This window comes from Leptonychotes weddellii, chromosome 5, assembly GCF_054177405.1.
Source record: "Leptonychotes weddellii isolate Sample4059 chromosome 5, ASM5417740v2, whole genome shotgun sequence".
Lineage (NCBI taxonomy): Eukaryota > Metazoa > Chordata > Mammalia > Carnivora > Phocidae > Leptonychotes > Leptonychotes weddellii.
The window spans coordinates 1,870,464-1,897,711 of NC_138373.1; the positions used below are offsets into that span (position 1 = coordinate 1,870,464).

Genomic DNA, 27,248 nt, shown 5'->3' on the forward strand with positions numbered 1-27,248 from the left:
AAAAAAAAAAAAAAAGACTGTCCTTTCCCTAATGAGTGTTACTGGCACCCCTGTCAAAAATCATTTGAACACAGCACAAGGATTTACTTCTGGGTTTTCTATTGTATCCCATTGATTGATATGTCTGTCTTTATGCAGGTACCCCATGATTTTGATTAGTATAACTTTGTAGCAAGTTCTAAAATCAGGAAGCGTGAGTATTCCATTGGTTCTTTTTCAAGACTATTTTAGCTATTTCAGGTCCCTTGAGATTTCATGAGTTTCACAAGGCGTATTTATTATTTTTTTTTTTTTTAAGTAAGCTCTCTGCCCAACATGGGCCTTGAACTCACAACCCTGAGACTGAGTCACATGCTCTACTGACTAAGCCAGCTAGATGCCCCCTCTCTTTTATTATTAATAGAAAAACATCATTAGGATTTTGACAGGGATTGTACTGAAACTGTAGATCTCTTTGGGTAGTACTGACATTTTTTTTTAAGATTCTATTGATTTATTTGAGAGAAAGAGAGAAAGCATGAGAGGAGGGAAGGGCAGAGGGAGAAAGAGAAGCAGACTCTCTACTTATGCAGGGAGCCTGATGTAGGGCTCGATCCCAGGACCACAGGATCATGACCTGAGCTGAAGGCAGACGCTTCACCGACTGAGTCCTGTATTGACATTTTAAAATATGAAATTTTCCAATCCATGAACATGAGATATGTTTCCATTTATGTCTTCTTTAATTTCTTTCAGCATTATTTGCAGTTTTCATAAGTCTTTTCCTTTCTTGGATAATTCTATTTTTTTTTGATGCTACTGTAAATGGAATTGTTTTCATAATTTTCTTTTCAGATTGTTCAATGTTAGTGTATAAAAATGCAAATGATTTTTATATGTTCACTTTGTATCTTGCTACTTTGCTGGATTAATTAGCTCTAACAGGACTTTTGTGGAATCTTTAGGGTTTTCTATATATAAAATTATGTCATCTATGAACAGAGATAATTTTACTCTTCCTTTCCAATTTGGATGCCTTTCCTTTTTCTTGCCTACTGCTCTGGCTACAACTTCTGGTACTTCATTGAACAGAGTAGTGAAAGTAGGCAGCCTTGTCTTGTTCCTGATCTTAGAGGAGAGGCTTTCAAGTCTCTCAACACTTAGTATGATGTTAGTGGTGGGTTTTTCATATGGCTTATCATATGGAAGTAATTTCCATTCATTCATAACTTGCTGACTGTGTTTACCCAAGGGTATTAAATGTTGTCAAATGCTTTTACCACATTGAGAATACCCTGGGTTCTTTCATCCTTCATTCTGTTAACATGGGGTATTACAATGATCGGTTTTCATATGTTGAACCATCCTTCCATTCCCAGAATAAATTGCACTGGTCATGGTATACAATCCTTTTACTATGCCACTGAATTCGGTTTGCTAGTGTTTTGTTGAGGATTTTTGCATTTATATTTGTAAGGGATACCGGTTTTCTTAGTCTTTGACTTTAGTATCAGGGTAATGATGACTTCACAGAATGAGTTAGGAAGTGTTCCCCTCTCCTCTCATTTTTGGGGGAAAAGTCTGAGAAGGAATGGTATTAGTTCTTTTTAAAATGTTTGGTAGAATTCACTGGTGAAGGTATCAGGCCCAGCACTTTTCTGTTAGATTTCTGATTACGGATTCAATATCCTTACTGGTCATAGGTCCATTCAGATTTTCTATTTCTACATAATTTAGTCTGGATAGGTTTTGTGTTTCTAGGAATTTGTCTTACTTCATCTAGGTTGTCGAATTTGTTAGCATACAACTGTTCACAGTTCTCCCTTATAACCCCTTCTATTTCTGTAGAATCGGTGATAAGTCCCCATTTTCATTTCTGATTTTATTTATTTTAAAATTTATTTATTTATTTATTTGACAGAGCGAGATACAGCAGGAGAGCGAGCACAAGGAGGGGGAGCAGGAGAGGGAGAAGCAGACTCCCTGCTGAGCAGGGAGGAGCCCGATGCAGGGCTCGATCCCAGGACCCTGGGATCATGACCTGAGCTGAAGGCAGATGCTTAACGACTGAGACACCCAGGTGCCCCTCATTTCTGATTTTAGAACTTGAATCTTTTTGTCTTAGCCCATCTCACTAAAAGTTTGTTGACTGTGTTGATCTTTTTGAAGAACCACCTTTTGCTTTCACTGATTTTCTTTATTGTTTTTCTGTTCTCTATTTCATCTATCTCTGCTCTAATCTTTTATTTCTCCCCTTCTGCTAGCTTTGGGTTTAGTTTGTTCTTCTTTTTCTAGTTCCTTCATTTGTAAAATCAGGTTGATTTGAGATCTTTCTTGTTTTTATAATGTCAGCATTTATGGCTATAAATTTCCCCTTTAGTGTGGGTTTTACCACATCCTGTAAATCTTGGTATGTTGTGGTTTTGTTTTCATTCATTTCTAAGTATTTTCTAATTTCCCTTGTGATTTCTTCTTTGACCCACTGGTTAAGAGTATGCTGTTCAATCTCCACAGATTGGTGAATTTTTCAGTTTTACTTCTATTATTGATTCCTAACTTCATCCTGTTGTGATTAAAGATTATTTTTATGATATCTTTTTAATACTACTGGGATTTATTTGCAGTCTAAGTTAGTGGTCTCTCCTGGAAAATGTCCCATGTGCACTTGAGAAGAGTGTGTGGTCTGTCGTTATTGGGTGGTTGGTACAGGTCTGTTAGATCTGATTGTTCATTGTGCTGTTTACTTCCTTTATTTCCATCCTTATCTTCTGTCCAGTTCTTCTGTTCATTACTGAGAGTGGGGCGTTGAAGTCTATGGCTGTTATCGTACAACTGTCTACTTCTCCCTTTGTCACTTTTTGCTTCATATATTAGATGGTCTGTCATTAGGTACATACATGTTAATAACTTGTATCTTCTTGCTGTATTGAATCTTTTATTAATATACAAGGCTTTGTTTCTTGCAACCTTTTTTTGATTTTAAAGTCGATTCTGTTGGATATTAGCATAGCCACATTACTCTCTTCTGCTAACTTTTTCCATCCTTTCACTTTCAATCTGTCTGTGTCTTTGGGTTTAAAGTGAATCTTTTGCAGGCAGGAAATAGTTGGGCCATGTGTTTACATCCATTCTTCCAGTCTCTGTCATTTGATTGTGGCGTCTAATCAATGTGCGCTTAAAATAATTACTGGTAGGGAGGGCCCTACCTTTCTCATTTTGCTATTTGTTTTCTATACACCTTGTAGCTTTTATATTCATTTCCTGCATTACTATTTTCTTTTGTGTTTAGTTGAAAGTAGTGATTTTTTAAAAATTTGAGAGAGAGCGCACACATGTGTGTGAGCAGGGAGAGGGGCAGGGGAGGGAGAGAGAATCTCAAGCAGACTCCCTGCTGAGTGTGGAGCCCAGTGTGGGGCCTGATCTCATGACCCTGAGATCATGACCTGAGCCGAAATCAAGAGTTGGATGCTTAACCAACTGAGCCACCCAGGCGCCGTGAAAGTAGTGAAAATTTAAATTCCTTTCTCATTTCCCTTTATGTATAAAAAAGAATAAACTACCAATAATGTAACCATACAGATAAATCTTGGTCATTACACTGAACAATTAAGTCAGATTTAAGGGCATAAATTATTCCAGTTAAATGGACTTCAAAAACAGGTAAAACACTATGGTGATAAAAATCCCAGTGCTTTCACTGGGAGGAGTGGTATCAACTGGGAAGAAGCAGGAGGAACTTTCTGGGACGCTGAAAATGTTTTTTTTTATTTTAGACTAGGTAGTGGTTATATGAGTATATACACAGGTAAAATTCATTGAGCTGTATACACTTAAGATTTCTTCATTTACGTACATCAATTATTTTTCAGTCAGTAAGCAAGCGAGAGACCTCTACGTGGTCACTAGAATAAGTACATGAAAAGGACAAAGAATACCAAGGGCTGGTAAGGAAGGGAAGTGGCTGCATTTGAACTCTGCTGGTGGAATAGAAATTGATACAAATGCTGTGAAAAAGCTACTACAACTGAACATATGCATGTCCTTTGTCCCAGCGACTCCACTTCCAGATATACCTGACAGCAATGCCTACATCTCTTCATCAGAAGACATGTGCTAGAATATTCATAGTAACGCGCTCTGTCAAAATCCCAAGTGCCCATCAACAGGAGAGTGTGTATTAAATTGCGCTATATTCACGTAGGAGGATCCTGGACACCAATGAGAATGGGGGATTTACGACCCACGCCACAACGCAGATGAATCTCATGAAACATGATGCTAAAGGAAAGGAGCCAGTTACAGAAGAGTAAATGCTGCATGGTGCTATACGCACTAAATACAAAACCAGCCAAAACTCTTCTACGCTCTTGAACGTCAGGTTATTTCTGGAGAGTGGGAGGTAGTGAGTCAAGAAAAGGGATCTTGGGGTGCTGGTAATTTTGTACCCTGATTTGGGTGTTGGTTACATGGATGTGTTTAGTTTGTGAAAACTGAGTTTATATACACATACTTTTTATATATAATGTATATGCAAAGATGTGTATACACACATGCATGCATGTATATATACATGTACAACAAATTCTCCAACAAAAGTATTTTAAAAATGAAGCAGGGAAAAATAACAGGCAGCGGTGGGTGGAATCGTGATGTTAATCAAGAAAATCAGGGAAAACTTCACTAAGAAGGTAACATTTGAATCAACCTTTCTAAGATGTAGGAGGAAGAGTATGCCAGGCAGAGAGAACACCAAGTGCAAAGTCCCTGAGACCAGACTGTGCTCAGAATGTTGAAGGAATAGCAAGAAGACCTTTATGCTTGGAGCAGAATGAATGAGAGAAGGAGCAGGAGGTGGGAGTGTGGGGAAACGGGACTCCACATCATTAATTCATCAAACGTCTTAATTATATAAGGTGCAGCTAAAGCACAAAGTTTAAGAACGTAAGTCAACATCTGTTACTGAATATTTCTTTCAGACTTAGATTTGTCTTCCTTTTTACACAAACCACTTTCAAAGATGAATAAAACCAAACAACTATAAAACAAAAATATGTATAAAGTCTCATCTATTAGTTGTTTCCTTAAAAAAAAAAAGACAATGTTGCACATACTTATAAAACAAAATGTGTGTTTGAAGAGCCAACTTATCACTTGGGGTTTGGTTTATGATAGGTTCATGCATAGCGGTCGGCACGGTTAAGCACCCATTATATGGGAATCACTATTAATATCACAATCAATAATAATAATATTCTAAAAACAGTGTGAATTGTATAATTCAGTTTACTGACATCCTTCTTTCAAGTTTGCTGGTAACATTTTTTTTTTTTTTAAAGATTTTATTTATTTACTTGACAGAGAGAGAGATAGCGAGAGAGGGAACACAAGCAAGGGGAGTGGGAGAGGGAGAAGCAGGCTTCCCGCAGAGCAGGGAGTCCGATGCGGGGCTCGATCCCAGGACCCCGGGATCATGACCTGAGCCGAAGGCAGATGCTTAACGACTGAGCCACCCAGGCGCCCCAGTAACATACTTTCCTTATAGAATTTGAACTTTTCACTGTATTATGAATTACTTAACATTTTTAAAGTTTTTGAATAGATAATAAATGCATATAGTACAAAATTCACAAAGTTTAAAAAAACAGGGTGGGGGGAGCTCTGGAGAAATAGGTCTCCCAGCTACTAAGGTCTTAGGCTTGATCAAGTTATCCCTTTCCTGGAGTTGAGACACTGCTTTTTCCTTATTTTACAACCTTGTTTTGGGTTAAACACCACGATATAAGTTGGCTGGAATGAGCTATCAGCCAGCCAGAATGGTCTTGGGAGACTAGGATTTCAGTATGAAGTTCTGGACGAAAAAGAGCAGCAGGTCAAGAATAACAGAGAAAAGGAAAAATAACCTGGAAATGAAGCCTGATTCCCACTCCCCCGTTTTAGTCAGCAGAACTCAGGAGGACCACTGTGCCCCGTATCTCTGCCAGTGCCATTAATAAATGCAGCAGAATCACGTGGGGCAGTGCCGGCCACCCCCCAGTCTTTCTCTGGCTACAGCATCCTTCTGGAATCCTGTAGTGCCCATGACGGCAGCAAAGGGAAGGGAGGGTCACCCATGGACTAAAACGGGGTGCACGAGGCTATCCTGCAAGGGGAGCTACAGGAGAAGATACCTGAAATCTGAGCATCAGCATGAAAAGGAGAGGAGAGAAAGGTGGCCAATGATGAGCAAGGTGACAACAAAGCCAGGGTTGGACACCAGTATCCAACACTCACATCGGGAGCACAACCAGGTGGGAGAAGAGGGGGGCTGTGGGTTGTCGACACTTCGGGAACATGGGTCACTGCAGAGTCACCGATTTCCTGTGCTCAGGCAAAACCAGGACTGACACCAGAACTCCAAGGACAGTCACACTGGGCATCACATCATATCTCCTGGGAAGTACAAATGCAGAAAGAGGCTCTGGAGAATTTGCTAAAATGCCCAGAATGATGCAAGATACCCATGCAGTGGGCCTCGGCCAAACCGAGTTCCTTTTATGTCAAATATCATACAAGGGATGAAATCAAAGCCTCGTGAAACGAGTTCCAACCAGAGCTGCCCATCCCGGGGTACCGTGTCACGGCACCATCCCCACCACCAGCTTGGTCTTCGGGAACTTCACAGTCAAGCTGGCTCAGGGAAAGAGCATACGCCAAACTGGGAATAAAAATTAACTTGGCTTCAAGAACTGAAACCCCATTTACTGAGCAGAGGTTTCGGTAATCAGTTTTGTTACCACCACACCAGAGTAAGGGCAGAGGAGGAAGGCAAAAGCAAGAGATTCATTGTCTTGGGCTCCTCAGGGGTGAGTGCATCTCAGAGCTACCTTCCCATGAACACATCCGCATTCTAAATGTCCTACATTTGATTCCCTGAGCAAAAGCGAACCTTGGTCCCTCCTTTCTCTCCCTGAATTCTGCTTTCCTCAAAATTCAGGGGGCTGGGATCTCCTTGAAAATAAAAATTTTAACGCCATCTAATACTCTGGGCTCAAAACTCTTGGAAAGGGAGGAAGACAATCCTATTTTAATTAGAAAGGCATCCTTTTTCCAATGCATAAAAATAACACAGATCTAGCCATGCAGCCAAACACATAAAACATGTCTTCTTATAGAAATGCAGAAACACAAAGGACTGAAGTGAACTGAGGAAGAGAGGTTGGTTAACTACCTTTGGGAAAGGAAGTAGGGAAGAGGGAGCAAGGGCAGGGTCACCGCTGTGGGCTGAATGTTTGTGTCTCCCCGCCGACCCCCCAGTGTGACGGGACTGTGAAGTGGGGCCTTTGGGAGGTAAACGGGCTTACCCGGAGGTCTTGAGGGAGGAGCCTCATGATGGGATTAGTGCTCTCCCTCCTAAGAGGAAAGAGTCCAGAGCTTGCTCTGAGCGCACACAAGATGAGGGCCCTCGCCAAGAACCAGATCTGTAGGCACCCCGATTTTGGACCCCCAGCCTGCAGAACCATGAGAAAGAGACGCTGGCTATTTGTGCCACCCTGCGTGTGGTGTTCAGTTACAGCAGCTCGAGCTAAGATGGACAGCTGTGCAATCTGCCTGCCACGGTCTGAAAGGCTCACAGATATCACCTTGGCTTTATTTCTAAACCTTGAACTTACGAGCAGCAAGTGCTGCTATACAAGCTTGTGGGGCGCTCCTGGTGGCCCCAGAAAAGGTGTTTTCCAGTATCAGAAGATGAGGGCCGCATCCAATCTCTTGACCTATTTGTTAAATGGTCGGCCGTCCCCACCCACAAGGAATCCCCGAGGAACTGCTCACACACAAACTAGACTTGCCCAAGACTCGCCGCGATACACCTGCTCAGCTGTTAATACTGACCCGCTAGAAAGCCTTAGTGGCTTATAACAAAGGAAAGGCGTGTTTTACCACCATTAAGAAAAAAAGGAAGAAAGAAAAAAAAGGCATAACAAGTGAATAAATCCACCATTTCATCTGGCTTTAATGCAAAATTCTCAGAAAAGCTCCCCAAAGGACAGCAAGAACAGGGCAACCTTGCTTTTCTAGATGCCTCTTTCACTACAGCAACCGAGTTCGTCAGTCTCATGACTAGTTATCATGGCAGCGGCCTCTTTCCTCCCGTGTCCTTGAATGACGGCTTTCGTTAGAAACCCACCTGGTACAGGTCTGTCTCTGTGACACTGACCGACAGGCATCCGTGCATGTCTCCGCACACGGGGAGATGCAGGTGCCTGCTGCAGGCATCTGAGCCCTGGTGCTCGGGGGAAGGATGAGGAGAAGCCTCCGTCCACAGCCCATGGCCCAGTACTGAGTACAGAAGAAATCCTAAATCGGCAAATTGGTTTCCCGGACAGACGTGTCTCGCCAACACGATGCTAGGTGTTTTCACCGCTGAGCTGATCTAAAAGGAGGCGTGCTGCCCTCTCTGACAGTTGCGGAACCGAAGCTCCTGCACCAGGCGGGGGTCCGAGAGCCCAGGGCTCTCCCCAGTCCTCGGGCTCACTCAGCACGCGCTCCAGTGGACCACATTTCTTGAAATCTGCTCAAAGGAAGTGGGGGACGAAGAGGGGAGGAGCCATCCTTTGAAACTTTCAGATTAACAGCACGTTTCAGTTAACCAGAATTATTCAGACCTTAAACCTTCTTTTAGGAACAATGCAAAAGATTTATGAAATTGTTGTCTGCAGTCATTAATTTTTACAATTCATTTTAAAATGTTTTCATGGCTTTTTCTGATTATAAAAATGTTTTTCTACCATGATTAAAAATAATTTTTAAAATACATATTTTTGCAATTATAGACATAAAATAAAAAGTAACAGCTGGAGTAGTTCAGTGGATATATTTACTTGAGGTTTTAATTTTCTGTGCATTAGTATATACACACATGCACTAATGAGTATATTCCTGTGTGTGTGTGTGTACTTTTTTTCTTTCTTATACATGTCCTGCTGCTTGGTCTGTTTTCACTTGCTGTGTCAGGGACCTGTTTCCATGCTGGTGTACAAGCCTCTCTTTTAGCTTCTCTACCAGCTGTACGGCATCTGATCCATGGTCAGCAGCCTCATTGGTGGTCAGCCAATCCCTCCTGGAGAGTATTCGGGCTATTTCCTCTTTGTTTTAGCATTTATGAGCAATACATTCAACATTCTCTACACATAATCTTTGCATATTCATCTAAGTATATTTTCCCTTTCAAATCCTTATTACTGTGAACTATGGCAGGCCATAAGACTAGTGCATAAGAGAGAAATGTCCAGCTGAACTCAAACACCGCGACCGCCGTGGTCAGTGTGAACCAGGAACAGCACTCCGGAAGGGCCCTCGTACAGCGCCCACCCTGACCTGTGAACTGACCACCGTCCGGATGCTGGTGACATTTCCTAACCCCTCCCTGTAGTTTTGTCACCTGCATGGGCACTCAACAAGGGGGCTGCATCGCACTGTAATCCTAAGGGTAATACGCCTTCCTGTTGGCCTTCTTTGGTTCAACATCACGATACCTATTGACAGGAGCAGTCCTTTGTCCATTTTTGCTGCAGTACTCAGGAATAAAAAAATAATTTATTTACCCATTTGACTGCTGAGGAGCATACGGACTGTTCCAATTATGAATAATACTGCCATATGAACATGTACACACACACCCTCTGTATACCCAGGAGTGGGACTACTGAGCCACAGGGAATGCAGATCTTAAACTTGAGCTAATAATACCAATCTGTTTTCTAAACAAGGTATACAATTTATATACTCACCAGCACCAGGGCTAATGAGAGTTCCTATTACTCTACATCCGTGCCAATTCTTGGGATTGTCAAATGTTTTAATTTTGCAAATCTGGTGAGCATATAATATCATTTCATTGTTTTAAAAATTAAGGGGCGCCTGGGTGGCTCAGTCAGTGAAGCATCTGCCTTCAGCTCGGGTCATGATCCCAAGGTTCTGGGATCGAGCACCACTTCGGGCTCTCTCTCAGGGAGTCTGCTTCTCCCTCTCCCTCGGTCCCTCCCCCCTCCCCCGCTTGTGTGCGCACTCTCTCTAATAAATTAATAAAATCGGTGTGCCTGGGTGGCTCAGTCGGTTAGGCGTCTGCCTTCGGCTCAGGTCATGATATCAGGGTCCTGGGATCGAGCCCCGCATCAGGCTCCCTGCTCGGCGGGGAGCCTGCTTTTCCCTCTCCCACTCCCCCTGCTTGTGTTCCCTCTCTTGCTGTGTCTCTCTGTCAAATAAATAAATAAAATCTTTAAAATAAATAAAGTCCTTTAAAAAAATGTCTGTTAAGCCTTTAACCTTTTTCTATTAAATTGCCTATTTCTTGTGGATTTGTGGAAGTTCTTTAAGCATTCTGGACACTTTTCCTTTGTCAGTTATAGATGACGAACATGTTCTCCACTCCCACAGCTGGTGGGGTCTTTGGATGAGAAGAAGTTCTTAATCTGATGGTAGTCAAATTACTAATCTTTTCTTTTGCATTTATTTATTTATTTATTTATTTTATTATTTTTTTTAAGAGAGCATGCATGTGAGCCGGGGGGGGGGGGTTAGGAGTGGGGGAGAGAGAGAGGGAGGGAGAATCTCAAGTAGACTCCCTGGCTCAGCATGGAGCCTGACACAGGGCTCGATCTCACAACACTGAGGATCATGACCTGAGCCAAAATCAAGTCAGACACTTAACCGATCTAGTCACCCAGGCACCCCTGCATTTGCACTTTTAATCAGTTAAATTCTTCCCTGTACCAAGATCATACAGATTGTTCTATACTATCTCCTAAAAAATATGTAGTTTTGCTTTTCATATTTAGGTCTCTAATCCATTTGAAATTGGGTGTGTGTGCACAGGGTCCAATTTCATTGTTCTCCCCATAGTTCCACCAATTTACTTATCTTATTCTGCTGTACCAATTCCCCACTGTATTGGTTATTAACTTTTTTTTTTTTAAACTACAAATCTCAGTGTTAGATTTATTAGAGAAGGGGTTAGCAAACTTTTTTTTTTTTCCTGTAGAGGTCCAGATGGTAAATATTTTAGGCTTTGTGAACCACATATAGTCGTTTTATTGCATATTCTTCTTTTTCTCTAAGTTTTAAAAAATGTAAAAAACATTCTTAGCTGGGAGTCCAAACAAAAACACACCACATGAAAGTTAGCCTGTGGGCCGTAGTTTGATGACCTTCATGAAGAGCAAGTCCCTCCTACTTTATTTTTCCTTAAAAGTAGCTTGACATAATTAGTCCTCAGGGGAGTGTGAGTCAAAACCACAATGAGAAAAAGAAAAGAAAGCTGGAAGACTGACACTTCCTAATTTCAAAACTTACTACAAAGTTATGGTAATCAAAATAGTGTGTTACTGGCATAGGATAAACATACAGACCAATAGAACAGGAAATAAACCCAACATGTATGACCAACTGATTTTCATCCAGGGGGCCAAGACCACTCAATGGGGAAAGGACAGATGTTCAACAGGGACCACTGGATGTCCATGTGCAAAAGAATGAAGGTGGATCCCTACCTCACTCCATATACAAAAATTAACTCAAAAATGGACCAACAATCAAAATGTAAGAGGACAACCTAAATATAAAAAGAAAACATAGGGGCAAATCTTTCTAATCTTGGGTTTGGTCATGATTTCTTAAGATTTGACACAAAAAGCATGACCAACAAAAGAAAAAAATAATAGATAAGTTAATCTTCACTCTTTGTTATGTTTCAAACCCTCCATCTGGAATCCCTTGCCTTCTGCTTGAAGTGGAGTCTTTGGTATTGGGGATAATAAACTCTTTCTCTATCTGAAAATGTCTCTGTTCTACCTTCATTTTACAGATTTCTAGATTAGTGGTTATACTCTCTCACACACCACCACCACCTCAAAGCATCATTCACTCTTCATGGTTTCTGTTGTAGCTTTTGGGAAGAAAGCTGCCAAACTGTCCCTCCTTGAAAGTTCATCTCTACCATTTTCTGTAGCTGCTTTTAAGATTTTTCTGTCTTTGGCTTCTGCAGTTTTGTTGTGATAGGTCTAGTTATAGGTGTGTGGGTTTTTGTTTTTTTTTTTATTTTTTATTTTTTATTTTTTTTTAAATTTTATTTATTTATTTGACAGAGAGAGACTGCGAGAGAGGGAACACAAGCAGGGGGAGTGGGGGAGGGAGAAGCAGGCTTCCCGCCGAGCAGGGAGCCCGATGTGGGACTCGATCCCAGGACCCTGGGATCATGACCTGAGCCGAAGGCAGACGCCTAACGACTGAGCCACCCAGGCGCCCCTTGTTTTTTTTTTTTAAATTAATCTTGCTTGGGGCTCTTCACTGTGATATGATGTTTTACCAGCCATTATCTCTTCAGATAGTGCCTTTGCTCCAGCCTTCTTTCTGTAACTCTTGCTGAAATGTACATTAGACCTTCTCCCACCAGGCTCCATGCCTCTCAACTGAGCTTTCTTATTTTCCCTGTTTCTGTCTTTCTGTTCTATGTTCTTGAAATTTGCTTCCTGTATTTCTTCTACTTTATTAATATTCTCTTTTATTGGGCTCAAACTACTGCCTAACACATCCACTGAGTTTTAATTTTGGTGTTTGTATTGTCCAATTCTAGAAGTTCTTTTAAAATATGTTAAGTCACTTTCAATAGTTTCCAGGTTTTTTTCCTGAAGATATTTTCTGACTTTTATTTTCTTAAACATATTAACTATCGTTGTTTTACTTTATTTTTTTTAAGTAGGCTCCACACCCAGTGTGGAGCCCAACACGGGACTTGAACTCACAACCCTGAGATCAAGACCTGAGCTGAGACCAAGAGCCAGGTGCTTTACTGACTGAGCCCCCAGGCGCCCTGAGTATAGTTGTTTTAAAATCTGCATTTGGTAAGCCCAATACCTAAACACTGTCGGTCAGATTCTGCTGTCCTCTCTTCTGGTTCTAGGTACTGTGCCTTGTTTCCTTGTGATTCTGGCTATCTCTGGGACGCTCCCCCCAACCCCTGTCCTTAGAAATATTTCTGGGGAATTCCAAGGGTTAGGATGAGAGGGTCTTTTCCAGAGAGGTCCCCATTTGCTTCTACCAGGTACTGAGGCACACCACCCTGTCTGGTATCACTTTAAAGTAAACTCACAGCACTGGGGCTTCCTGGACTGCCTTACGGAGCCGAGCACCAAGTCTTCAAGGGAGCTTGCCTACAGACAGTTTCCTTTGCCTCTCCCCTCCCTGCCCTGGCTCAGCAGCCAGGTAATGCTCTCCACTCTCCCCATTTTTTGGGTTTGCTTTTGGCTCACCGCCTGCCCCCCCCGAGGTCCCAGCTCACTACAGAGGTCCCAGCTCTCTACCTCCTTCTGAGACCATGAAAAGTCTATGAAACAGTTCAGGCTCCTGGTTTAGATCACTGAACGTCTCAGGACTACAGCGGCCAGGGCTCCGCTCACCTCTGCAGGTCCCACGCTCTCAGGGGTTGGCCTGGAGTCCTTACGATCTTCTCGGCACTTAGAGGCTTCCATAAAGTTGTTTTCAACATCCTATCTGGCATTTTAAATTATCTTCGGCAGAAGTCTCTGGATAGCTAGTCTGCGGTGATTAGAAGCCGGAAATCTCACAGTTCCTGCTTCAGAGTAAATTCCTTGGAAGATGAATTACTGCAGAGGATGTGACACTCTGACACACAGAGAAACCGAACCACTTGCTCTCCTGCCACCTACAGACAACAGTACCTATTTCCCAGGACCTCAATCAGCCCAAGGAATTCTTCAGAATCACCACCAGTCTGACTGACAAGAAGTTACTTCATGGGGCGCCTGGGAGGCTCAGTCGGTGTAGCGCTCGACTCAGGTCATGATCTCGGGGTCGTGGGAGCCAGCCCCGCGTCAGGCTCCGCGCTCAGTGGGGAGTCCGCTTGAGATTCCCTCTCCCTCTGCCCGCCACCCTGCACATGTGTGCTCTCTCTCTCTCAAATAATCTTAAAAAGAAAAATTACTTCATTACCGCTTTAATTTGCACTTGCACAGTCAGCAGTGAGGACGGCAGTTTTACTTCTGCTGCTGAGTCTTCATGTGCCGGTTCATAAGAGCTCATGTTGTAGTTGTTTCATACACTCTCAACATATTAAAAAAACATCTTTGCTATATGTTGCGATTTTTTTCCTAATTTGTCATTTCCCTTTTAACTTTCTTTGTGCTGACGTTTGCCACACAAAAGTGAAAAATGTTTACTCAGTGAAATCCATTATTCTTTCTCTTGGGGTTTCTGGCCTTGTTATCACACAAAATATTCTATTATTAATTCCATCACAGTCACATCTCAGAGACGTTGCAGGTTCGGTTCCAGACCACTGCAATAAAGTGCACAGCAGAATAAAGCCGGTCAAATGAATTTTTTGGTTTTCCACTACACACAGAAACTATGTTTAAGCTATCCGTAGTCTGTTAAGTGTGCAGCAGCATTATGTCTATGAACGCCTTAAGTAAGAAATGCTTGACGGCTAAGAAATGCTAACATCACCTGAGCTTTCAGGGACTCACAGTCTTTTTTGCTGGTGGAGGGTCTGCCTCGTCATCGATGGCTGCTGACTGATCAGGGTGGTGGCTGCTGAAGGCTGGGGTGGCCATGCCAAGTTCTTAAAATCAGACAGCACTGACGTCTGCTGCACTGATGGACGCTTCCTTTCATGAGGGATTTCTCTGTAGCGTGGGATGCTGTTGGATAGCATTCTACCCACAGAACTTTCAAAACTGGAGTCAATCCTCTCCAACCCTGCTGCTGCTTTATCAATTAAGTTTATGCAATATTCTAAATCCTCTGTTGTCATTTCAAAAATCCTCAGAGCATCTTTATCAGGAGTAGATGCTATCTCAAGAAACCACTTTCTTTGCTCATCCATAAGAAGCAACTCCTCATTATTTCAAGTGGTGCAATTCAGTCCCATCTTCAGGCTCCATTTCTGGGTCTCCTGCTAGTTCCATGAACTTTTAATTTGTAAAGAACACACTACCTGCAGAGCGCAACAAAACGAAGTGTGCCTGCAGATACCGCATTTCCACCTGGACCATTATGTCAGCAGCTTACAAACCCTCCAGAGGCAGACCTTTAGAGCGACGGTATTCACAGGGATCTATGTTAAAATGCTTAACACTTCGTATCTTTCCCCCAAGGGAGCAGGTTGTAGAGGTTAAGTATATAATACTAGTCATGATCAATGAAATGAAGGGGAAAGGCCAACACCGTGAACAGGAACACGTAAGTTTCTCACTGGCCCCCGATCCAAGAATAGCACAGCTCTGTTTCCTGCTTCTGTGTCCTCGGGCAAGAGCCACCTGGAGGAGAGCTCAGCGTGCCCCGCCCCCTCCAGCACTGGGATCGGGACTCAGACGGGCCTTCAAAGGCTGGAGCTACTTGGGGTTCTCTGCACTGTAATCCCGGCCAGGCTGTTCATTAGCTGCGTCACCACAGGCAAATTTCTTCAACACCCAGGCCTCCAACTGTCTCAGTATCAAATAGGAGGATTTGGTTAGAGAATTTCAAGTCCCTTTGACATGAACAGTTGGTTTTAAGAAGACTGAATTTTCCCCTACGAATCACACTATTAAAGTTAACTTAGGGGACGCCTGGGTGGCTCAGTCGGTTAAGCGTCTGCCTTAGGCTCAAGTCATGATCCCAGGGTCCTGGCATCGAGCCCCACGTCAGGCTCCCTGCTCAGTGGGGAGCTTGCTTCTCTCTCTCCCTCTGCCGCTCCCCCTGCTTGTGCTCTCTCTCTCACAAATAAATGAATAAAATCTTAAAAAAAAAAAAAGTTAACTTAGTTTGAAAGGTTAAACACACACACACGGTACCAAACCGAAACTAATTTCTAGTCTCCTAGGACCTGAAATAGAACTCCACCTTCTCTAGAAATTATTCACTAATCTCTACCATTCCTGAGCTATTCTTCTAAGACACAGATGATGATTCTTCGTATATGTGTACATACATACGTGTCTGTAACTGTGTATCTGGCCGCATTTGTAGTTCCTGTGACGCCTCCAGACCAGGAAGAGCTACCCAGAAATAAATGGGCATCTCGAGAGGTCAGCCTCCAAAGGTTCCCACGTACTATGACTGCATTCATGCAAGCTGATAAACTTTAGGGATGGAGAACAAATCAGCAGTTGCCAGGGGCAGGGGTGGTGGAGGAAGGGAGGTGTGTGACTAAGAAGGAGCAGCACGAGGGTGATCTCTGCGGTGATGGAGCAGTTCATTCCGTGTCTTGACTCCAGGGGCGGTTACCCGGGACACAGAGCTGCACACGCACACACACGCTGCACCAATGTCAATTTCATGGTTTTCTTATTATATTGGAGTCATGTAAGATCTACCCACAGGGGAAAATGGGCCAAGGACGTTAAGGACCTCTCTGTACTATCTTTGCAATTTCCCGTGAATTTATGATTATTTCAAAATATAAAGTTAAAAAAAAAAAGGTGTGATACCAAAATGAGCACCTAGTAATAGACTAATATAAATCAATAGAAACTTGTTCCCAAAAGAGGAAAGGAAGTAAAGGGTATCACTGGCAACTCAAAGAATTACTATAAATGGCTAATGCATGCAAGAAAAGAACTAATAATCATGGAATTGTTCCACTTGTCAGCTGGTAAAAATTTAAGAGGAATAAAACTAGCATGGCTGGAGATAAACCCAGGACTGCAGAGGGGACGGGGAGGTCCTATGCTGCACAGCATGAGAAGGTACGCACGGTAGGAACATGAGAAAGGGGCTGTTGGCTGACTTCAGTGTTTGCTAATTAGAGTCCAATTCCACACTAATGGAACATGTGGGAACCCCGCTGCTCCCCCAGCAGGACAGGAGGGGCTGATGCTTCACCTGGGGGGTGTGTGGGTCTCTAAGCTGCTGTAACCTGCCCTCCACTGCCCGAGATCTTCACTCTTGGCACTCCCGATCTTGAGACCTCAGGAAATGAAGGGTGACTGACCTTCACAGAAAGACCGGGACGTGCAGTCTGACGCATGTCCCTGGCAGTGAGCACGGACGGCGGGACGTGTTTGGACACAGACACCACGAGCACAGGGTTTACTTGTGTGGGCTCCAGGGGCCGTTCCAGACACACCGGTGGCCCGGAAGTCACTCACAAAGAGAAAGGGACTCTCCAACAGTGGTCTCAATTTAACATATAAAATAAAATACTGGGCTCAGTATCAGCCACAGGGCTAACGCCGAGGGAATCCTTAAGCTGGATGGGCAGTGAGACCAGAGGACTTCCAAATTCCTCTCCAGTTCTAAGACACAGACCTGACCACTTCTCATTGCTTCCACCATGATCATGCTGATCTGAGCCACCATCCTGTCACCTAGATTATTGTAAAAGCCTCCAAACAGGCCTCCCTGTTTCTATTATCGAAACAGCTGCCAAAACAATCCTGTTAAAATGTAAATCAAACCACATAAACACCTCTGCTCTGGGAACCTGTTCCCTCTTACCCTACCTGCTCACTGGGCTCTGGAACACAAAACTTGACCCCACCCCAGGGCCTTTGCACTGGTCACTCTCCCAACGAGGAAACCTCCCCCTTCCCCTGACACCTACAAGGCCTGCTCTCCCACCTCCTTCAGGGTTCTCAAATGCCACTCGGGGAAGCTACAGGAGTCCGGGCTCCAGCCCAGACACAGACACTTCAACAATATGGCCCAGGTGCCTCTGGCTGTGTTCTGTATGATCACTTCCACTGTGGGCTTGTGCTGACCACCCAGGCTCTTGGCACGGGTCAGCAGCCCACGGGGAGATGGAGGGGCTGGGGCAGACCTGCCCAGTCATTTCAAGAGCAAGACGCAGAACAGAGTCCCAAGGCTACACCAGACCATGGAGAGAGTAGAATACGTAGCCTGGCTCTGGGGCAGTACTCTCAACTTGATTACCACGATGGAAGGGAGCACAAATGTGGGAGCACCAAGACTATGCTACAGAACCCCCACCCTGTGATCACCCTATTCATCGAAGCAGGCTCCCCTCCCCCCCCCCCCCCCAGTTCCCTGATGTTTTCCTCTAACACACACAATACACGCCCTCGGGCACATGTGCACACACACACACACGTACGCCTGCTAATTTATCGACTGGCTCCTCTTATCAGAAAGTCAGCTCCTTATGTTGTTTGTTTGCTGCTACTTCCCCAGGACACAGGGTGGCTGCTCCACAAATATTTGCTGAAGGAATGAATTCCGTAGAATTCAGAAGGACACACAAGATGGAAAACACAGTTGCGAGGTATCTCCATTAGCCAGCAGAGGATACTTTAGAGTGTCCTATTATGTGCTATTACGACCATCTCCTCACCCAACAAAGGAAAGTGAAAATAACTTAGAGACCCAACTCTCCCTCCCTGGGGCTCCCCACTGAGCACTAACCCCCTCCCCCAATCGTCTTAGAGGCAGAGAGGTCCCAGAGGGACTCTGGCAGGGGCTGCTGGCTACCGGCCCGGCCTGGGGCCCTTCTGGGCTTCTGCCTCAGTAACACCAGGCCAGGAGGGCCCACAGGCAACAGCCTCCCCTGTAGGTGTGGCCATGGGACTCGGCTCCCAGAGATTTACGAGGACGCGGCTGGTGGTGCTTGCAGGAAGTCGCCCTGAAAGGAAGAGGGTGGGCCGCTCCTTTGCACCCTCCTCCTGCTGTCTGGCTGGGGCTCAAGCCGAGGAAAGGAGCCCCACAGCAGGACCCTGCGAAGGGCCTGGGGAGAGGCCCGCCCCCCCATGGCTGGACTGGCTGTCCCGGGACTTGTTCACCAGAGAAGGGGAGAGAGGCCCTCCCGTTCGGGGTTTTCTGCCACCGCACGTCACAGCAGCAGCGGATGCCCAGGAGCACCGGCATCGCTGGGAAGCAGGAAGAGTCTGAAATGCCCCACCTGCACCACGAGAAACACCTCGCTCTAAAGGCACTGTGCTCACCACACCTGCTGGGGGTTTCCTGTCTCCCTCTAGTCTAAAACCTCCGATTACAGCATTTAGAAAAATCACGACTACAGGGCATCCTGATGACAGAGAGAAGAGGACAGAGAGAAGGAGTCCAGTGAACGGCAGGTGCCTGGGCGGCACTCAGGCAGGCCGAGACACAGCCAGACGAGCAACGGAGCCTCCCCAGACTCAGTGGAAAACGCCTGTGTTCTCCCCAAACAGCCCGCAGATGCAACCTGTCACCTGCCGGGCATGCTGCGACCTCAGGTCTTATTCCTAATCCACCAGTTTCCAGGGAACCCTTCCCATATGGCTCAAAACAACAGCCATGCCATCACGGAGGGCATTTGTTCCCAGAAGGACGGAGCTGGGTGCAGAAAACTGTGCTGTTGGGATCAGGCCCTTTGATTCACGTGCACTCAAGGAGAGCTATAAAAAGTGACTGCAGCTACAGATGGCCTCATCTTCCGCTTAGCCTCGCTCTCGGGAGTCTCAGAGGCCCACTAAGAAAGCTCAGGAACGTGAATCTGTGGCATCCAGCCTTTTGAAAAGGGACTGGTTCATTCTTTTCTCAAATGATATAACTACCACCCGGCCCAACGGATGTTTGTTTCGGAAATGCAAAGGAGAACTGGGGCACTACTTTATCTCGGAGCTTTCCCAATGAGGCATTCCAAGCCCGAGAACTTGTAAGCCATGTTCTTGTGGCCCTTAATAAGCACACACCACTGGGGTGAGGGACGGGAGGGGCAGGCGACCAGGCAAAGCCAACCCAGACTGTGTCTAGCAATCAAGCTGGAATAATTCTGCAGCCCCAGGCGCCACCAAATTGGAGTCTGACACATGTGGATTTTATGTCAGGTGCTAGGCCGACAATTCCAGTGGTTTTTTTTATAGTCAGCATGCTACTCCCTAAGCCACAGGGTCATTTCCCCTCTTAAGACGTCACACTCAGCGGCTTCTAAGGAGACAGCATCCACCCACACAGCTGTGATGAACCACCATCCTCCACACCTAAAATTCAGCCCGAACACCCAGCCTTTCCTAGCAATCTCTGGTAAGGCTACAGGGATGCGATTCCTTGAAACGTAACGGGGAAACAAAAGTCATTCTGTGTAATAAGCAGAATCATCTGATTCCCAGGAATCGAGAAACCCTGCGCAGTCCACAGAAACTTGCTCCTCTGAACTGAGCCTTCGGTCCCATCTTCCAAAGCAAAGGAAGGAAGGCAGTCTCAAGAAAGCACAAGGCCCTGCCCCTTGGAAATAAGAACCCAAAGGCTGTAAAAAGTGATTCACAATCCATGTGAACTGTCCTGTGTGTGCAGCACACCTACTGTGTGGTCGCCCCAGCCTCTGCACAGATGCCACGAGAAGGCACGCGAGGCACCCAACTCCCAGGATTAATGCCCAGTCCTCTGAGCCAGGAGAGGGTACACCTGGCCTAAGAGTAACACCAAGTCGTAAATGTCCGACAATGAAGATGAAGATGAGCATTACCTATTTAACAGAGTTGTGCAAAAGGCCCCCCCTCCCCCCCCCGCAGTAAAGCTGGTAGGGAAGCTAGGCCCAAATGGCCCGAGCACAGAGAAGGGGGCAGAGCCACGGAAGGCACAGAGCGTCTCCCTGCCACCCTCATGGCCCCGCACGTCATCGGCAGCGCCCCCTCTGCCACCTCACTGCCAATCGTCCCCAGTGGTTCATTCTACCTCATTTTTACAAATCTCCTCCAAAACATCTCCCCTGACTGCTACCTGCCAGGTTAGAATTGCCCATTTTCTCCCTTTAACCCTAATGTAGCCTCATTTATATTTCTCGGCACATTTTACTGCTATCATTTGTTTGCATACCAGCTTTCAGAATAAATGGGACTTGATTTCAGCAAAGGGCCTGGCACGCAGAAAGGGCTGAAAGTCCACCGGCCGCACACCCAGCAAGGAGGACTATGACGTGCAAACCCATGGGCCCTATCCGTGCAGGACTAATGCACAGACGACCGCGGGCACACCTACGCTGTATTGTTCTGATGAACGAGACCCTAAATTCAAAGGTGTAACAGAAAGCAGACCAACTGTGGAAATATTATCCATATTCAATATTACAAGCAGATTAATTAGTTCATAATTTGCAAGACACGCTCAAAAATCCAAACTTCTCTTTTATTAGAGAAAGGCCATAGAAGTAGACAATATTCATATTTGTTACACCTACGCGAACAACCTTTCGGTTTGGTGTCTTGCTGTGTCTTCCTCAAACGCGGTTTGAAAGATGAGGTCTAACGTAGTCGTCTCGCTGTGTCTTCCTCAAGCGCGGTTTGAAAGACGAGGTCTAACGTAGTCGGTTATCTTCCTTCCTTTTTTCTGAGCTGGAGGAGGTTGTACCGAATTCTGCACATGAATGGCAGCCAACGTCCGCGAACACACAGAAGGGCACAGCCGTCTCCGCTCCGGAGCAGGAAGACTCCCGCCCTGCACACCCACCCCTACTCACCACAAGGAGAAAGGGCCCTCACAAGGCAGTCACCAGACTTGGCCTTTCTTCCTCCCCTTTTTGTTTCTGCCTCTGCCTGGAATGGTAAAGTAAAACCCAGAGGGCAGAGGGAACAGGAAAAAAAATCTCACACCTGGCTGACAGCAATTCTCAAAAGCTGCTGGATCTCTCCACTGAGAGACGGTCAAAGGCTGGTCACCAGGGGAGGAGAGAAAAAGGAAAAAACAAGTTGATGAAGCATCACCCTGGAAAGGTTCTGACACTAAGAGGAAGATCCACAGAGAAGAGAGGTGAGGGATGGGCTGCAGACGGGGCAGGGGAGGGCTGATCATGCCGCACGATGATGCTCACACCCCTCACAGCTGGCCGTAACTGCACTCCTCGGCCACGAGGGCTAGGAAGGCCTACTGCCCACCTCTTTTAAGAAAATGCTCTAATTTTTTAAAATAAAAGGAAACCTATAGAAAAGTATCAAGTATGAGAGTAACAAACACCTAACTACCCAATGAACCAAACCCACTGTCACTGTTCCCTTGGTGAGGACAGTCCTGAAGGGTAGCCAGCTCCCTGGAACGTACACCTCCCAGGCACCGGGTCTTCAGAGAGCCCGGCTGTGGGGGCACAAGACAGAAACAGAGACACCGATATCCACCTTCTGGCAGCCTTACCTGAACCCCACACCAAGGGTCTAGATTAAAGGCTCTCGGGGACAGACTCATGGTTGGTCTCATCGCTGCTGTATCCCCAGCATACTACACAGTGTCCAGCACACAGAAGATGCTCCATAAACACTGGATGAATAAATGAATGGAGAAACAAGCAGACTGGCTTCAGAGGCTCGAGTTCATCATGGTGATAATTAAGAGGACACGGCCTTGAGCAAACCATAACCTCTCCAGCTTATTTCCCGGTCTGTACCAACACGAGGCTTTGGTACTCAGCTGGGAGGTCCCTTCCAGCTTGAGGACACAGCACGCAACGGAACCAGCACACAGAAGTCTGGCAAAACTGCCCCAGCATACCACCCTCCCAGGCCGAATGCTTATTCAACACGAGTTGTAAATAATCGGCTCTGGAGGTTTACACTGGCTTCTTCAGTAAATCCTCAATCAGTGGTAGCGATTTCCGCCTTCTCTCCTAGAACATATCCGTTTACAGGGAGAAAGACTTAAACCCCAAATTCACACTTAGATGTTGTATTCCCTGGTTGTTTCTGACATTGCCCCCTTTAGAAGGTTAAGATTTTTTTTCCAGGACAGCCACACCCTCTCATTCTTTTGACTCTCCCACCTTAATTTTTAAAGTTAACTTGAAAAAGACTGCAAAGATGAGAAAGGGTTATAAAAATGTCACCTGTAAGATCCACCCGTGGATATTATAAATGAGTGGGCCAAAGCTTGAGGAGAAACAGGATATCTGCATTGTCTCCAAATACTTAACAGTAACGAGAACGAGAGTAACTCTACAGCAGAGACCCTGCAAGCCCGGCCTCACGTCACCAGGAGCTGAACCCCTGAAAGGATGCTCTGTGTGGGTACATCATCCCTTCTGTGGTTTTCCTGCCAAAAAACGCATCACCTCATTCTAACAATGAGGAAATACCAGAGAAACCCAAATAGAGACACCACAAAATAACTGGCCAGTGCTCCCGAAGTGTCGAGGTCATGGAAACCAAGACAAGACAGAGGTCGGTCACAGATTGGAGACTAAGGAGAGTGACGACTGAGGCTGTGTGGGGTCCCGAGCCGGATCTGGGGACTTGGGAAAGCTCCTCGAGGGAAAACGGTGGAACCAGATTGGGGTCTGTAGCTTCATTCACCGTGCAGCTCCACACCCATCTCCTGGCACTGACGGCCCTACTCCGTCTCTTTAAGAGGTCAGCCTCAGCAGAGACAGGGTGAAGAGCATATGGAAACTGGACGGAAAAAATGACCAGGCAGACCATCCGCAGGACCCTCCAATACAAATCACTCATTAAAAAAAACTGGGAAAATCATGAATAGGCACAGCCCAGAAAACACATGTAGCCGATGAATATCATCAGGGAGATTTCAATGAAACCATAAGGAGATACTAATACAATTTTTAAAGTTGGGTAATCCTCAGTATCAGCAAGGATGAGAGCAACAGGGACTCTCTACAACCACTCTGGAAAATGATCGGACAGATCTTGTCTATTAGGAGGTCTATGTGCCCAATGACCAGGCAGTCTTGCTCACACGGGACATGTCCCGAAGAAACCCCTGCACACGTATGTCGGGAGACACACAAGAAAGGCCACAGCACAGAGAGAACGGACCCCCCTGATTTATTCCTGCAGTGAAAATGAAGGAATCCCAGCCACACCAGCAACATGAATCAATCTCAAACCTGCAGGTCACAGGAGAATATATACGGTTTATATCAAGTTTGAAAATAGAGAAAACTTGAAAAGTACATATTATGGCAAAACTCTAAGAAAGGAGGGGACTGATGGCTCCAAACTTGGGGTCCCAGCTCCCAGGGGCAGACGGCATGGGAGTCCCAGGTGCTCGGAGCCCCTGGGCGTGGACGGGCGTGGATGGCGTGGGCGGGAACCACTGTGCCAGTGACAGCAGAAACCAGATACTTCGTCTACGGCGAATGAAGGACATTGAGGAAAAAGCCAAAATGCCAACAGGCATATCTTAGATGAATCTAAATGACAGAGACGACCAGGCATTTCAGAACTTTCAGACTTTAAAATCAAAGGAAAGAATCCAAGAAGAGCAACTGGGAAGGTTCAGGTTCGCTCCCAAGGTGCTGATCTGGACACAGTCACGACTGGCCAGGACCCACATGGTACAAGCTGGAAAGCGGCTCTCAGGAGACAGTAGTTTCCTACTATGAATAAGGCCTAAACACTTTGGGTTCCGTGAGTTACACTTAATTTTAGTATTTTAAGAATCTTTTGTACTCTTTGAACAAAACATTGACTCAGCCAGACTGAATTCACGTTGCCCCCTTAAACCATTTAATAGCTTGATTTGCTTCCGTTATGTGTTTTTGTTGTTGTTGAACGTTAGGATTTACACCAATGCGCAGCTGGCCGGTACTCTGACAGTTTTTAAGGAACTTCTACTGAAGGTCCAATCAGCCACGTAAAACACAACCGTGCCGCCCTGGGGCCTGCGCACCACTCACCAGCTGGAACTCGCTCCTCCGGCTGAAAGCCTCCCTGATGCCGGAGTCCCTCCAGAGAGCGCTCAGCGCGGGGACGTACAGCTGGAAGGTGGCGGGCTCCACAGGCAGCCCCGCCTTGTTCTCAAAGGCCAGGAGGAACATGCCGTGCTTCTCATTTTCCGAATACTGCCACGGAATGCCAAGCTTGTCTCGTGCATCAACAAGAACCCTTGAGCCCTGCGAGATAAAAGACACAGAAAGGGTTTAATTGTGCTTCCAAGACGACATCACAACAGAGAGCCTCTGCACGGGCATCGACTGTCATCAAGCAGAAAACTCCCAGGCCATCCACCAGGATCGGTCTCTTGGTTCGCTTCATCAAGGCACCCAGGTCTCAACTCACTGAAACCTGGCAGCTCCTCCACACCAGGAGGACACAGTGCCTCTTTCAGTTTAAAGAGTGGCCAGCAGTTGGGAAACAGGACAAAACCGAAATGCACCACAAGCCGAGCGGCCTGCCCGTCCCCCTAAAACAGGAGCTGGGGGGGCACATCCTCGATTTAATGCCACCACTGCTAGTGATAATGAGAAACTGCATTATTTTTTTAAAGATTTTATTTATTTATTTTGAGAGAGAACATGAGTGAGAGAGAACAGGAGCAGTGGGAGCAGCAGACGGAGAGGGAGAAGCAGGCTTCCCGCTGAGCAGGGAGTCCAATGCGGGACCCCATCCCAGGACCCTGAGATCACGACCTGAGCTGAAGGCAGATATTTCACCAACTGAGCCCCCCAGGCGCCTGTTTTCATTTTTTCTTAGTTCCTCACTGTTAAAGTACTTCTGGCCCCGTTCTTACCTCACAGACTCGCCTTAAGTACAGGAGCAGAAGCATCCAGACTGTGGGAGATCTGGTCCCACCGGGAAGTAGGTCCAGTTCATCGCTCTTAGGCTAGTGCTTCCGAATTAGCAATACTGTACCTAAGCCAGTTTCTAAGTTCTGAGGGGACCCAGTGAATACTGCGGTGGGCGAAGAGCAGCAGGGGGCCTGTCTGGAAAAGCCTTCATGGGCTCAGACCCCAAACGACTGGGAGCAGTAACTCACCCCCTGGCACAGAAAATCCCAGACCTCACTGCCCACTTGGCACTTGCTTTTAAAAAAAAAAATAACATCTTTATTGGATATAAGTCACATAACATACAATTCCCCCATTTAAAGTGTACAACTCAGTGGTTTTTAGTTGGCAGTTACCCTAAAAAGTTTCACTTCCAACACTTGGGTCAGAGAGGACTCCTCAGGTCTCTGCCTTCCTTGTATCTCTGCTGCAGCATCAGTTTGGTGCCTACAACTTCCATTTCTGCCTGAAACCACCGAGTCAAATGGTAACGGGGACCAGAAAGAATAGCTAGGATCTCTCCTCCAAGCCTAGCAAATCGGGACTGCTGGTGAGAGGTGTTCCTGTGAGTTCCCTCCTTAGGACCCACACGCATGTGCCATCAGTAACCAGGCCCGTTTATACTGATCCACAAACATGAGTTCAATGCTTACTCCGGGAAAAGCACAAGCTAGGCACTGCAGGTAAACAAAATGTTTATGAAGCAGAGTCTGATCTCCAGAAACTCAGAATCTAGCTAGAGAAAAAGACCTAGGCATTAAAAAAAATTAACACCCATTCATGATAAAAACACCCAGAAAACTAGGAATAGAGAAGAACTTCCTTAACTTAACGAACACTGACAAAAACCTACAGCTGAATCCTTTCCTTCAAAACTGGGAACAAGACAAGGATGCCCACTCTCAGCAGGGCCAATCAACATGGTATTGGGAGTTCTAGCCAGTACGGTAAGATAAAGAATAGAAATATAAGGTGTAAAGATCAGAGAGAGAGAGAGAGAAAATAAAACTAAGCCTACTTTCAGAAGAAATGAAATGATATCTATGTAGAAAATTCCAAGGAACCTACCAAAAAAGCCTCCTACAATTCAAGTGAACTCATTCAGCAAGGTCACTGGACGTAAAAATCAACCCACAGAAGTCAACTGTCTACTAGCAATGAACATGTAGAAATTGAAATTTAAAATGCAATATTATTAGCAATCACTAAAAGAGTATAAATCTTATAAAACATGTACAGGACTTGTATGCTGAAAACAAAATGATGAAAGAAATCAAAGTAAACCTATTAAATGGAGGAACATACCATGTTCATGGATTGGAAGCTTTAAAATAGTAATGACATCAATTCTCTCTAAATTGATATACAAGTTTAACACAATTTCTACAAAATCCCAGCAAGATCTTTTATAGGTATAGATATGGTGTGTGTTCTGTGTGTGTGTGTGTGTGTGTGTGTGTGTGTGTGCGTGTGTAGTTACAGTTATTTTAAAATTTATGGAAAGGTGCTAGATTAGCTAAAACAATTTACAGAAACTAAGTGAAAGGAATCACTCAATTTCAACACTTACTATACAGCTATAATAATCAAGACTGTGTGGATTTAGTGAAGGAACAGACACCTAGGTCAACTGAACATAGGCGAGAACCCAACGATGCTCCCACACAAGCATGGCCCGCTGATTTTTATAAAGATCCAAAAGCAATTACACAGAGGAAGAATACCCTTTTCTTTCTTCCTTTTTTTTTTTTTTTTAAAGATTTTATTTATTTATTTGAGACAGAGAATGAGAGACAGAGAGCATGAGAGG

The 27,248-nt window shown here is 45.3% G+C and overlaps 1 protein-coding gene and 1 long non-coding RNA gene across 3 annotated transcripts in view; both read right to left on the reverse strand.

Moving 5' to 3' along the window:
• GNA12 (G protein subunit alpha 12) overlaps positions 1-27,248 on the reverse strand; it is a 95,836-nt gene that overhangs the window by 24,503 nt on the left and 44,085 nt on the right. For both annotated transcript variants that reach the window (XM_081819273.1, XM_006730017.3), the window contains one exon: positions 24,569-24,784. In XM_081819273.1, coding sequence (XP_081675399.1) covers positions 24,569-24,784 — 216 coding nt within the window. The remainder of the gene's footprint in view (positions 1-24,568; positions 24,785-27,248) is intronic.
• Positions 7,632-24,562, reverse strand: LOC145721480 (uncharacterized). Its single transcript, XR_014145175.1, has 2 exons — positions 13,410-24,562; positions 7,632-8,527 (listed from the first exon to the last, which is right to left on the reverse strand). It is a non-coding gene; the product is annotated as an uncharacterized LOC145721480 (long non-coding RNA).